The sequence below is a fragment of the Megascapheus bottae genome, chromosome 3 (assembly GCF_031878675.1).
Source record: "Megascapheus bottae isolate mThoBot1 chromosome 3, mThoBot2.hap1, whole genome shotgun sequence".
In the NCBI taxonomy this organism is placed as follows: domain Eukaryota; kingdom Metazoa; phylum Chordata; class Mammalia; order Rodentia; family Geomyidae; genus Megascapheus; species Megascapheus bottae.
This window is the reverse complement of record NC_143511.1, coordinates 34,298,074-34,310,816: the sequence shown is the minus strand read 5'-3', so window position 1 is coordinate 34,310,816 and position 12,743 is coordinate 34,298,074. Positions and strand designations below refer to the sequence as shown.

General features: G+C 50.8%; 3 protein-coding genes across 4 annotated transcripts in view; 1 reads left to right on the top strand and 2 right to left on the bottom strand.

The window, feature by feature from the left end:
• Mad1l1 (mitotic arrest deficient 1 like 1) overlaps positions 1 to 3,046 on the bottom strand; it is a 312,487-nt gene extending 309,441 nt beyond the window's left edge. Inside the window, exon 1 of the mRNA XM_090329856.1 lies at positions 2,996 to 3,046. The gene's annotated coding sequence lies outside the window, so the exon portion shown is untranslated. The remainder of the gene's footprint in view (positions 1 to 2,995) is intronic.
• A 2,097-nt stretch (positions 3,047 to 5,143) lies between these two features.
• Positions 5,144 to 8,340, bottom strand: Mrm2 (mitochondrial rRNA methyltransferase 2). 2 transcript variants are annotated; one of them, XM_090329858.1, is made up of 3 exons: positions 8,267 to 8,340; positions 6,763 to 7,052; positions 5,144 to 5,700 (listed from the first exon to the last, which is right to left on the bottom strand). In XM_090329858.1, exons 1-3 carry the CDS (start codon positions 8,272 to 8,274, stop codon positions 5,258 to 5,260), a joined length of 741 nt encoding a protein of 246 aa, XP_090185984.1. In that variant the 5' UTR covers positions 8,275 to 8,340; the 3' UTR covers positions 5,144 to 5,257. The 2 variants fall into 2 exon arrangements, with proteins under 2 accessions (XP_090185984.1, XP_090185985.1); XM_090329859.1 differs by lacking the exon at positions 8,267 to 8,340 and adding an exon at positions 7,990 to 8,254.
• Positions 8,341 to 9,124: 784 nt separating this feature from the next.
• Positions 9,125 to 12,577, top strand: Nudt1 (nudix hydrolase 1). The gene is made up of 3 exons (XM_090329855.1): positions 9,125 to 9,366; positions 11,506 to 11,651; positions 12,142 to 12,577. Exons 1-3 carry the CDS (start codon positions 9,215 to 9,217, stop codon positions 12,312 to 12,314), a joined length of 471 nt encoding a protein of 156 aa, XP_090185981.1. The 5' UTR covers positions 9,125 to 9,214; the 3' UTR covers positions 12,315 to 12,577.
• The last annotated feature ends 166 nt before the right edge of the window (positions 12,578 to 12,743 follow it).

Genomic DNA, 12,743 nt, shown 5'->3' with positions numbered 1-12,743 from the left:
AGAGCCCTAGCCTTGAGAAAGCCAAGGACAGTGCCCAGGCCCTGAGTTCAAGCCCCAGGACTGGCAAAAAAAAACTGAGTGCCCTTAGGTATTATATGAATAACAATAGAACAGGAGGATGCAGGGAATCCTGGGGAATTGGGCAGAAGCTACCATTTTAAATAGGATGGATAGAAGAGGCAGCACTGACTAGGTAACAGTTGACTTATTAAGAAGGAGGGAGCTGGGCATGGTAGCTCACCCCTGTAATCTTAGCTACTCAGGAGGCTGAGATCTGGGGTTCGAGGTTCAAAGCTAGTCCAGGCACCAAAGTCTGAGATTATACCCCAATACTACCAAAATAAAAATTTTTTTAAGCCAGACACAGTGGCTCATGCCTGTAATCCTAGCTACTCAGGAGGCTGAGATTCAGCCAGAGCATTAAAGACTTGAGACTTTTATCTCCAATTAACCACTAGAAAAAGGGAAGTGGGGCTGAGGCTCAAGGGGTTAGGGAGGTAGCCTTGAGCTGAAGAGCTCAGGGACAATGCCCAGGCCCAGACTTCAAACCCCATGACACACACAAAAAAATTAAAGTACACCAGGCACTCCATAATTCAAGCAGTCAAGATGGAAAGGTGGAAAGCTAGTCAAGGTCCAGCCTAAGCTACAGAGCAAGACCCTTTCTTAAGAAAAGAAAAACAAGCAGGGTGTGATGGCTCCCATCTGTAATCCTAGCTACTCAGAAGGCTGAGATCTGAGGATCAAGGTTCAAAGCCAGCCTGGACACAAAAGGATCTGAGACTCTTATCTCCAATTAACCTATAGAAAGTGAGAAATGGAGCTGAATGATAGTGTTGAGCAAAAGAAGCTCAGGGACAGTGCCCAGTCTGTGAGTTCAAGCCCCCTAACTGGCAAAAAAAAAAAAAAAAGAACTACAGATTCAAAGCTGAAATCTTGCCCGGCACAGTGGTCACACCTGCAATCCTAGCTACTCAAGAGGCTGAGATCTGAGGATGAAGGTTCAAAGTCAGCCCTGGCACTAAAGAATGTGAGACTCTAATCTCCAATTAACCACTAGAAAACAGAAAGTGGGGCTGAGGTTCAAGGGGTAGGAAGATAGCCTTGAGCTAAATAGCTCAGGGACAATGCCCAGGCCCAGGGGTTGGGCGGTAGCCTTGAGCTGAAGGGACAGTGTCCAGGCCGAGTTCAAGCCCCATGACCTACAAAAGAGAGAGAGAGAGGAAGAAGAAAACCAGGAATGGGGTTGGGAGTTTGGCTTAGTGGTACAGTACTTGCCTAGCATGCATGAATTAAGTCCTGGTGCTGTGGCTTGAGTGGTAGAGCTTGAGCCTGTGCTCAGGCTCTGAGTTCAATCCCCAGGACTGGCAAAAAGAAAAGAGGGGGCCGGGAGTTTGGCCTAATGGTAGAGTGCTTGCCTAGCATGCAGGAAGACCGGGGTTTGATTCCTCAGCACCACGTACGTAGGAAAAAAAAAAAAAAAAGCCAGAAGTGGTGCTGAAGCTCAAGTGGTAGAGCTCTAGCCTTGAGAAAGTCCAAGGACAGTGCTCAGGCCCTGAGTTCAAGCCCAGGACTGCCAAAAAAAAAAAAAAAAAAGAAGGAAAGGATTAAAAGAAAAAGAGAAGAATCTTAGTGATTCTGAATTTCCCACTTAACAAGACGCTGTCATGTGCTCCTCATATATAGCACAAAGCAAAAAAAGAGATGGGAAGAGGCTGGACACCCATGGCTTACACCTGAAATCTTAGCTACTCAGGAGGCTGAGATCTGAGGATCGCAGGTCAAAGCCAGCCAGGGCACCAAAGTCCGTGAGACTCAAATAACCACTAGAAAACCGGAAGTAGCAATGTGGCTCAAGTGGTAGAGCGCTCGCCTCGAGCTGAAGAGCTCAGGGACAACGACCAGGCCTAGAGTTCAAGCTCCACGACCGACCAAATAAAGGGGGGCGGGATGGGAAAACGATAGACGCGGGGGCTGGGAGTTTGGCCTAGTGGTTAACGTGCTTGCCTAGCATGCATGAAGACCCGGGTTCGATTCCTCGGTACCACATATAGAAAAAAGCCGGAAGTGGTGCTGAGGCTCAAGTGGTAGAGCTCTAGCCTTGAGAAAGTCCAAGGACAGTGCTCAGGCCCTGAGCTCAAGCCCAGGACTAGCAAAAAAAAAAAAAAAAAAAAAAAAAAGATAGACGCGGGACTGCAAGTGGTGGAAGGCAGCTAAGGTCTGCCCTCCGAGCCCCAAATCCTTCCATTTACCAAGAGCAGGTGAGAACCACGCTTTCAGTCCTCCAGAACCTGACGCCTGTCTGCCTAACCCATCAGAAACAGATCACTCCACAGTCTTGCCACCAGGTGCCAGTGCAAGCTGCGCTGCCCACTTCAGCATTTAAACCTTGCAACCGCTCCTGGCCACTGCCTGATGCCCGGGAGCGTCCCCACCCTGGCAAAGGGAAACCAACCTAAAGAAGTGACCCCAGTGTGGTGGGGCACTGCTGTAATCCCAGCACACAGGGAAATCGCGAGTTCAAGGCCAGCCTGGGCTACGGAGCGAGACACTGTCTCCCTCTGTAAAAAAATAACTTCCAAAGAAGATTATCTACACATCGGCCAGAAGGCCTGCGACCGGCAACCTGGACACGCTGGTCCCGAATGAGCCCACCTGCAGACACACGCCACTAGGCTGGGGATGCTCGGCGACGAAGGGACCCCAGAAGGCGGAGTGAACAACCCACCGCGCGCAAGCTGAGCCTCTGGAGGAGGCCGACCAGGGCGGACGGCCGGGCCGGCGGGGCTCTCGAGGCAGCCCCGGGCGAGGCTGCGTCCCCGGTCTCAGAGGCGCCAAGTGCGCGCAGCCCGCGGCTCCCACAGTGCAGAGTCCGCAGAAGGCGGCGGCACCTGTGCTCGACCCCGGCGGGGTGGCTCGCGGCCAGGCGCGGGCCTGGCCCCGGCCGGACCCTGGCATGCGCCCTCGACGGCGATCTCGACCCGCCTTCGCTCACCTCAGCAGCCGGCTTCTCAGCGCTACGCTCGGCTTGCCGCCGCAGCTCAGATCTCCCTCCGCACCGCCCGCGCCCACCTATCGCGAGATTCACGTCTGCGTTCTCGCGAGACTTACTGGAAGTCGGCCGTAAAGAACCGATTACGCGAGCGCGGAAGTTTACAGCCTGGAAGTCCCTCGAGGCACCCACAGCCTGGCGCGGTAAGGGCTCCGGAGGAAAGCCGCGTGGATTCGGCCGCCAGCCCCCCCCCGCCCCGTCCCCCGTGGGTCTTCCCTGCAGGCCTCCTCACCTCTGCTCCCGCTCCGCCTAGGGGCTGTCTTGCACCGTAAGGTGTGAAATAGCCCCGCACACACCGGCCCCCTGTCCACACACCTACTGGAAATGCCTTGTTTTTTCCGTGAGATCTGGACTCGAGCTCGTTATCCGACGCTTCGTGCTCATTGTCAGGCGCCCCACCACCTGAGCCACCTCTCCAACCCCATGATAATCTTAGCCGTTCCTGCGGCTGTGATGTTTTATTGAATAGAGTGAATCACTTTTCTCTGAGCCCACTGGAAAAAGAGACTTCCGAGCCACCTCTCCAGCGCCGTCTGGGCACCCTCGGAGTTATGGTCCTTGCAGGAGTGAAAATAAGCCCAGCTCTGAGGTACGGTCTCCCAGCCAGGCAGGTGCTGTCTCTGATCTCCGTTTTCCAAGTTAATGGGCCAGAAATTGAACAGAGATTTTGGGGGGTTTTTTTGGTAGTTGGGGGAAGGTCAGGAAGTCGTTTGGAGTTAACCAAAAATGAACCATAAATGAAAACATATGCCCAGTGGGACATATGCCCAGAGGGGCCCAATTCTGGGACCCCCCCCCCCAAACCACTAGGGCCCTGGTGAGGGAGAGGGCTACTTACTGTGTAGGATTATCAAATACCATTATGTAGTTCTTTCATAAAGCTGCATGGAGTTCATAGAGCAGTGAAAGATGAATGAACACAGCACATGGCTGCTTGCTTTGGCAATTACCTTTATGATCTTTGGAGCCCGGAGTATTACAATATATACTTCCATTAAGAGCTGAAGCACACCCACGCCATGCATAAATTCCTACCAAATGCCTCCTCTAATTGCTCTGGGAGCTCTCACTGCTTGGAAAGTGGATGTTTTTCCAAATTATGCAGAGACATGGATATTAATCCCTAGATGGAAATTTCAGGGTTTTCTTTTGTGAAAAGCTCTACTGTTACCAGAACTGAAGAGGAACACCTGCTTTTCTGAAATCTGCCAAGTCTATGTGCTCAGAAAAGTCCGTGAAGGATCTAGGTGTATCCATCTCTGCCTTGGAAAATTCAGGTTTGGGGTTTCTTCAGTTTCGTAGTCCTGGTGACAGAACACAGGGCTTTGCATGTGCGAGACAAGCCTTGCCTACTGAACGATAACTAGTCCATCAAACCAATTTCTAGCTTCCCCTCCTCTATCTGTTCCTTCACATCATTCATTCTCCATCTTTCTAATGATAAACTTTCTATTCAAAAATGTTGACATGAGCTGGGCATGGAGGACATATATATAAGCCCAGCACTCAAGAAGCTGAAATGGCCATAATGAAGCTCTTTATCAAAAGCAAAAAGATTAAGCATGACATAGAAGGCTGCATTAATGGCCCGTGTGTGTGTGTGTGTGTGTGTGTGTGTGTGTGTGTGTGTGTGTGTGTGTGTGTGTGTGTTCTTGTTTTGTGCCAGTACTGGGGCTAGAACTCAGGGCTTGGATGCTGTCCCTTAGCCTTTTTCTCAAGGCTTGTGCATTACCACTTGAGCCACAGCTCTATTTCCAGCTTTTTGCTCAGATTTTCCTGCTCAGGCTAACTGTGAACTAGAATCCTCAGATCTCAGCCTCCTGAGCAGCTGTAATTATAGGCTCTTTGTCATCCTTTTGGTTTAAAAACAGGAAAAGGAGCCAGACACAGTGGCCTATGATCCTAGCTACTCTGGAGGCTGAGATCTGAGGATTGAGGTTGAAAATTAGCCCTGACATAAAGGACCAAGAGACTCTTATCTCCAATTAATCACTAGAAAATGGGAAGTGGGTTTGTAGCTCCAGGGGTAGGGTGATAGCCTTAAGCTGAAGAGCACAGAGATATCATCCAGGCCCAGAGTTTAAGCCCCACATTCCTGCTAGTCCTCAGCAGGGTTCAGATCCCAGCCACACATTAGGAAAATCCTTTGGCTACATTCAAGATGCTCAGAATCCAGTACCCTTCCCAAGAAGAGCAGAAGACATCTCATTGCTTCACAGGACTCATCTTCCTATGGTACTGTGTGGCTAAGAAGTACACCTCTGCCGATTCTTTCCTGCTCGCTTCAGGCTTCAAAATCTTTGTGTTCTGGAACTCTATGGCCAGTCTCTTCTGAAGCTTCTGGCTTTGACTTCCAGCCCAGGTTTTACAAAGCATTGTTCCCCCTGGTGACAGAATGTCTGCAGCCATGTCCAGAAGAGTAAAGCACAGGCTGATGAGCTTGTCATGATCCAGGGCCCGGATCCCAGTGGCATTGGGTGCCATGTCACTCAGAATCACATCTGCACTCCTGCCAGGAAGCTGCTCTAGGATTCTCTGAAGAGTCCTTGGATCAGTCACATCAGCAGGACACAGGAAGGTTGCTCCTTCCAGGGGAAGGATGTGGAGAAGATCCACCCCAAGCACGAAGCCAACTGGGGACCTGGGATCTATTGAAAAACCAGCAAATGCGTCACTTGCCCTGTGTCTTCTCAGAGAGACAAGGCCACAGAGTGAAATGAACATGGACATAAGACCTTTTCCTACCAGCTAGACACAGATAGAGGAGCTGTCCTTCCTACACAGTCCTGGTGACTGAAACCCAGAAGGAAGTGGCTGTCCCACTATACTGAGTGGCAGGCCAAGTCAGGGCCACAGCTAAGACTGCTGGTTCCCATTCTCCCGTCACCTCATTACCCAAGGTTCATTTGGGGGTGGGAGGGAGGGAGGGTTTGAGAGGTGGTACTAGGGTCTGAAGTTAGGGCCTCCCGCTTGGCTTGCTACACTCTACCACTAAGCGTCTACCCAGCCCTGTTTGTGTGTGCACACTACATGCGCACACTCACACCAGCCTTAGTGCCTGGGTCCTGAGTTTAAGCCCTCACTGTTCCTTAGCTTTTTTGCTCAGGGCTAATATTCTACAGCTTGAACCATAGCTCCACTTCTGGCTTTTTGGTGGTTAATCAGAGATAAGAGTGTCAAAGATTTTGCTGCCTGGGCTGGCTTCAAACCACTATCCTCAGATCTCAGCCTCTTGTGTAGCTAGGATTACAGCACCGACTTCGCAGCCCTGTTTTTCACTGGTTATGTTTAGGATGTGGTATTGCTTAACCAACCATCTTATTTGCCACAGACACAATCTACCCACTTTAGGCTTCCCGTCCTCTCTTAGATTCAAGGCAAAGAGTCCAGCTTTTCTTCAGAAGGAAAAAAAAAAGTCTAGTACTAGACTTTTTCACCTAGACCTGAGCCTTTCTTTTTTTCATTAACACTAGGGTGAACTCAAGACCTTGAGTTTGCTAGATGGATGGGCTACCACTTGAGTCATGGCCAGTCTTTTCCTTTTCATTGTATCTTTCTACTTTGTCTTTCACTTTGAATACAACTATTTTTTTGTAAACATTACTATCAACTGCAAGGTATAGGCCTGCATAAAGGGGCTGTGTCCACTGCAGATGACAGCTGGCTGGTGTTCCCTGAGGCACGCAGTAGGTAGCAATGAAGACCCCCACCTGTGCCTGTGGCATTGACTCTCTGAACTGCCACCTGGCTCCAGGCCCCAGGAGCTGCCCCACAGTCCAGCACCCGGAGGCCAGGCCGCAGGAGCTCATGTCTCTTGTTCATCTCCAGAAGCTTGAAAGCACTCCGGCAGCGGTAGCTCTCCACCTTTGCAGCCTTCACAAATGGGTCCTTCAAGTGGCGCATGAGCCACAGGTGCTCAGTGCCCGTCCGGCCCTTGTAGGAATGTGGAGCAGTGTGGAACGTCTGATACCGAAAGGGTGCACACATTAGCTTCCGGTACCTGCCAGGAGAAAGGAGTAAGCTGGATGACATCACAAAGAGCAGCAGCACAGAGGGGGAGCCCTTGGTTCAACTAACTCATTGTTAGAGTTGGGGCACCAAGACCTGACACCAGAGGGGACTTGACGATACTGCACAGCCAGAGAAAAGTGTCAGGAGCTGAATTCTGCCCCCACCCTCATGTTCATATTTTCCAGGAACTCAGAATGTGAACTTATTCTTTTGAAGGAGATAAGTAAAATTATGGCCCCAGTCCTATCTAAGCGGGGCTCTAATGAGATTAGGACAGAGAAAACACACAGAAAGATGACTATGTGAAGACACAAAGATAAGGGAGCCAGATGTGATGGCAACACTTGTAACCTCAGCAGGGGGAAAGCTGAGACAGGAGGATCTCCAGCTCAATGCTCAACACACACACACACACACACACAGACACTGGTGGTTCACCACTAGTTACAAGCAACCTGAGACAAGAGGATCACAGTATGAGGCGAAGGAAGTAAAGTCTGTAGCACTCCATCTCCAAAATAACCAACAAAAAGCAGGTCTAGAGACATGATTGAAAGAGGGAGAGTGCCAATTAAATAAGCATAGCCCTGAACTCAAACCCCAGGACCACAAAAATTAAAAATAATGAATCAATTTAAAAAGGGACCTCAGAAGGAACCCATCAAACTTCCAGCCTCTAGAATGTAAGAAATGTCTGATCCTTTGTTACAGCAGGCTGCAAGAAACTCAAAGCTCAGTGACAGTTGTTTTACTGATGTCAACCCAGTTCTGTTGGCAGCACCAACAAGACTGAACACTGTAAAACTCAGCTGAGAAGAACTCCCCTGGTGTCCCCTGAGGCTACAGGAAAACCTGCAATGGTGGGAGAAAAGGATGAGCAATGGAGATACCAAACACAACAAAGTGAATATTTTCCCACAAACTACCATAGATCTGGATCCCTGCCGTCTCTACACCATCCCCTGCCTTGGAGTCTAGTCGCACAATCCTCAGTTCTTTAGGACAATCGTCCTCTACTTGCAACCTCCTCTCCTTCCTCTCTTCCAGCGACCCCGCTCGCTGGCCTCTCTCCCCAGGCCTTGCCCTGGTGGAGGGGCCGGAACCCATCACTCATTCGGCTTCATGTCAGAAACTCTGGACGGGAGACAGCAGCGTCCCCTTTCCAGATGCAGATCTTGGGGATCTCACACTCCCGCCGCTTACCCCGCCATTGAGGTCGCCCTCGTCCCGCGTCCGCCTCCGGAAGTCCAAGACTCACTTCCGGTAAAAGCCCGCCCTAGCCCCGGAAGCGGCGCGTGGGTACCGAGGCGGGGAGAGGCGGCGTGGCCGGGACACCCGGGAGACCGGAGCAGCTAGAGGGATACCGGGGAGGGCTGGGGTGAAGCAGGACCTGGGAGGTGGGAGGCGCAGTCGGCAGGTACTGATCTGCGCGTGTGCAAACTCTGGCCCTGGCGCCCCGCACCCACGGCGGCAGTAAGAGCAGAGTAGGTGGGATACGAACTCCTGTCGCTGGGGGAGGATCGCCGAGAGCCCCGCATCCCCTGGAACGCAGGTCTGCTACTGCAGAGGTGGAGGCTAGATCCCAGGGAACCTGGGAAAACCCAGCTAATGGAAGACAGGTCAGGACCCAGGCCTGTCCTACAGCCATTGGTTAGACCGCACTTATGTCCAGGGAATCTGCGGGCATGGGGACGTGGGGCCCACGCAGGAGCAAGAAGAGCCCCCTTCGTGGAATTCATAGATAGCAAAGTGGCTGCTGAGGGCAGGCCTGTTTTCACCTTAGATCATTTGTTTGTTCAAGTCAGTGTATCGGTGTAGAGGGTAGCGCAGTTCTTGCTTAACACATGCAAGGCCGCAGGTTCAATCCCCAGCATTTAAAAAAAAAAAAAAGTAAGCTAGACAGTAATGTGCATGCCTATAGCCCTAGCACTTATGACTCTGAAGCAGAAGGAATCGGGCTGGACTATAGCAAGACTAAGATTCATTTACTCTGGAGGCAGGGAAGTCTCAGGTGTCCTCCGAGGACCCACCACCCCACTTCTCTCTGCCTTGCAGAGCGTGTTTCTCCTCAACCTGGCCACTGCTCACCAGGAGAGTCGTGCGTCACTCACCTCAGACCTGCCAAGTCAAGACTGAGCTGCCCGCAGAGGCATGCGCACCTCCAGGCTCTACACCTTAGTGCTGGTGCTTCAGCCTCAGCGGGTTCTTCTGGGCATGAAGAAGCGGGGCTTCGGCATGGGCCGCTGGAATGGCTTTGGGGGGAAAGTGCAAGAAGGAGAGACCATCGAGGATGGGGCCAGAAGGTGAGGAAGCAGGGGCTCTGCTTACACAGCCAGCCAGGGAAGACTTAGAGCTGTACTCCTGGGAGCTGTGTGGCCCAAAGAATATACCTATCCCATGAGCTCCCCATCTTCACCTAAGTGGGATGGTGATAACAGGGCCATGGGTCTTATTACTGTGTTGAAAACAACAAGGAAGTGCTGGCCTGTGATCTGCCTGACTGTTGGTGGGAAACCTTTAGGACACCACTGGACAGTCATCGTGGCTTTACATCTAACCCCAGGGCTTACCAGTCACTAGTTTTTAATTTTCAGGGTAAATGATAATTACACACACAACCCTTTGTCTCAAAACTTTCATCCCCACAGCTCTACTTAATCCATCACACAACTTTTCTTGATAAGGAATGAAGGCCAGAAGAGGTTGAGTAGATTTCTCAAGCTAATGCAGCCCTCCCAATGGCCTCTCCTCACAGGTTCCTGAGGATAAATGAGGTTACTGGTACAAGTGGTGCTCAATCCTGCACAGACGTTATCCCTGTTTATGATGTTTATTATTGTGGTTGATTGTTTTGAGACAGGATCTCAAATTTACAATCCTCTTACTTCAGCTTTCCCAGTGGCATGCAATGCTATGCATACTGGTTGTTCAGAATCTGATGAAAGCTGGCCTCATAAGTTGAGTTCTTCGCTGGAAAGAATGAAAACCAATACAGAGATGAGACTCCTGGAGAGGAGGGATGCTGAGATGTTGCAGCCCAGTGGCTTTTGATTTTTTTTTTCTTTTTTGGTAGTATTGGGGTTTGAAATCACAGCAGGTGCTGTAGTTGAGCTACATCCTCAGTTCAGTATTTTAGCCTTTAATTAAAAAAAAAAACTATCCTACAGTAGAGCATATGCACCTAGCTAGAATCAGGATACCCCAATACTGGGGGTTTGAATCCAGGTTCAGAGACACCAGGCAGGCACTTTAGCACTTAAGCCATATCTCCAGCCCTTTTTTTGCTTCAGTTATTTTCAGATAGAATGCTTGGAGATGGCCTTAGACTGAGATTCTACTACTATGCCTCTCATGTAATTATGATTGCAGGCATGAACCACCACAAAGGTTTCAGTATCTCTTTGTACATGCTGGCTGGCTTCCTTGAACCACAGTCTGTTTCCAAGTAGCTAGGATTATAGAACCATTCCCTAGGCCTGGGACCCCAAGATGCAGCTAAACACGTTTCTAAGTCGTTATACCAAAGTCCCACCAGGGGGAGCTGAACAATGCATCCTTTTCCCAGTAGCAGTGGCTTTGCAGATGTCTGGGTTTAGTTTTGCCCTAAGGAGGCCAAGTTGAGTGTCTTCTCCTTATCAGTGGGCACTTGGGTATGGTTTGGGTTTGGGGTGGATTTTTCTCCAAGGCTGGCTTCGAACATCTGTCCTCGGATCTCAGCCTCCTACGTAGTTAGCATTAGAGGTCTGAACCATCTGCACGTAGCTAAGGATAGGTATGTTTTACTGGTAGTGGAACTCAGGACCTTGTATTCCCAGCCCTTTAGTTTAGTTTGTTTTTTTTTGTTTTTTGTGGGTCATGGGGCTTGAACTCAGCCTGGGCACTGACCCTGAGCTCTTCAGCTCAAGGCTACCCCTTATCTCCCTACCCCTGGGTGTGGGCGTTGTCCCTTAGCTCTTCAGCTCAAGGCTACTGCCCTACCATTAAGCCAAGCCCCACTTCCCATTTTCTAGAGTTTAATTGGAAATAGGAGTCTCGGGTCCTTTTGTGCCAGGGCTGGCTTTGAACCTTGATCCTCAGATATCAACCTCCCAAGTAGCTAGGATTACAGGCTTGAGTATATTTTTGGATAATATCACCCCTTCCCTTGCTCTCTCCCAGTTTTCCCCTCCCATCTCCACTCACAAGTCATATAGTTCATCTTCAACATAGTTAAGGTATGGTTTTTGCCCAGGATAACCTGATCCTCCTGAGTAGCTAGGATTAGAGTGTGAGCCACCAGCTTCTGAATTCTTTTAAGTTCAACCTCATTCCCAAGATGGGCCTGGTCAGGATCCACCTCTGCATGATGTTCTCCTGGGGTATACAGCCACATCCTGCCATCGGGCTCCTGTGGGCAGGTGCATGCATTCCCAGTGCCTCTTCCTATGTCCATCTCCCCACAGAGAGCTGCAAGAAGAGAGCGGTCTGACAGCAGAGGTGTTATACAAAGTGGGGCATATCGTGTTCGAGTTTGTGGGGGCCCCTGAGCTAATGGACGTGCACATCTTCTATACAGACAGCGTACAGGGGACACCTATGGAGAGTGATGGTGAGTCTTGAGGCTCCCCGCCACAGTAGGGGAGATTCATCACCCAGTTTGTTTGTTTGTTTTGCCAGTCCTGGGCCTCGAACTCAGGCCCTGAGCACTGTCCTTGGGCTTTCTCAAGGCTAGAGCTCTACAACTTGAGCCACAACACCACTTCTGGCTTTTTTCTATGTATGTGGTACCTAAGAATCAAACTCAGGTCTTCGTGCGTGCTAGGCAAGCACTCTAACACTAGTCCAAACTCTGGGCCCCCACCACCCATCCTTGCTTGCCTGGCAGGACAAAGGTGTGGGCCCTGGGCCCTCTTCCTTCCCCAGCAAGCTCAGAGGCTCTGTGGGCTGTCACCAAGCACAGCCCACAGTTCTAGCCCATTTCCTGCTCTACAAAGTGAGGGTCACATATGTGGTTAGATAGGGCCCCTCCCCCCAAACCACCCAGTAATTGCTGGGTCCGGGTGACCATCGGGGCTCTTCCCTATCACCCCTTGATATAGAAATGCGCCCTCAGTGGTTCCACCAGGACCAGATCCCCTTCCATGACATGTGGCCTGATGACAGCTACTGGTTCCCGCTCTTGCTCCAGAGGAAGAAGTTCTGCGGCTACTTCAAGTTCCAGGACCAGGACACCATCCTGGACTATTCGCTACGTGAGGTGGACCAAATCTAGTGCGGGGCCTACTGGTGGCCAGGAGAGGGCGCCTTGGCCACAGATGGTCTATTCATGTGCTGCTGGCATGCAAAGCCAGCCTCATGAATGCTCAGAGGGGACTGGATACAGGGAGGGCCTTCACAGTGTGCCCTATCCTGTCCCCAGGAAGCTGCCTGCCATGTACCAACATTGCTGTCAATACAAACACTGGACAAAGGTTAGAGGGACAGGGTAAAGGAGTTCCTGCCACATGACTTATTGTCCTCTTACTGTCACCCCACTTTGTGGTTCCTGCCCTTTCCCAGTGGGGAAACAGAAAAACCAAAGGCCAAACCTGGCATGTGGCATGTGACAGGCCTCTCCTGAGAGCTCAAGGGCCATTTACTTCCTAATTAGGACCACCAAGAAGCAGGAAGAAAACTAAGAGCTGTGTCCACTGTTCGCCAA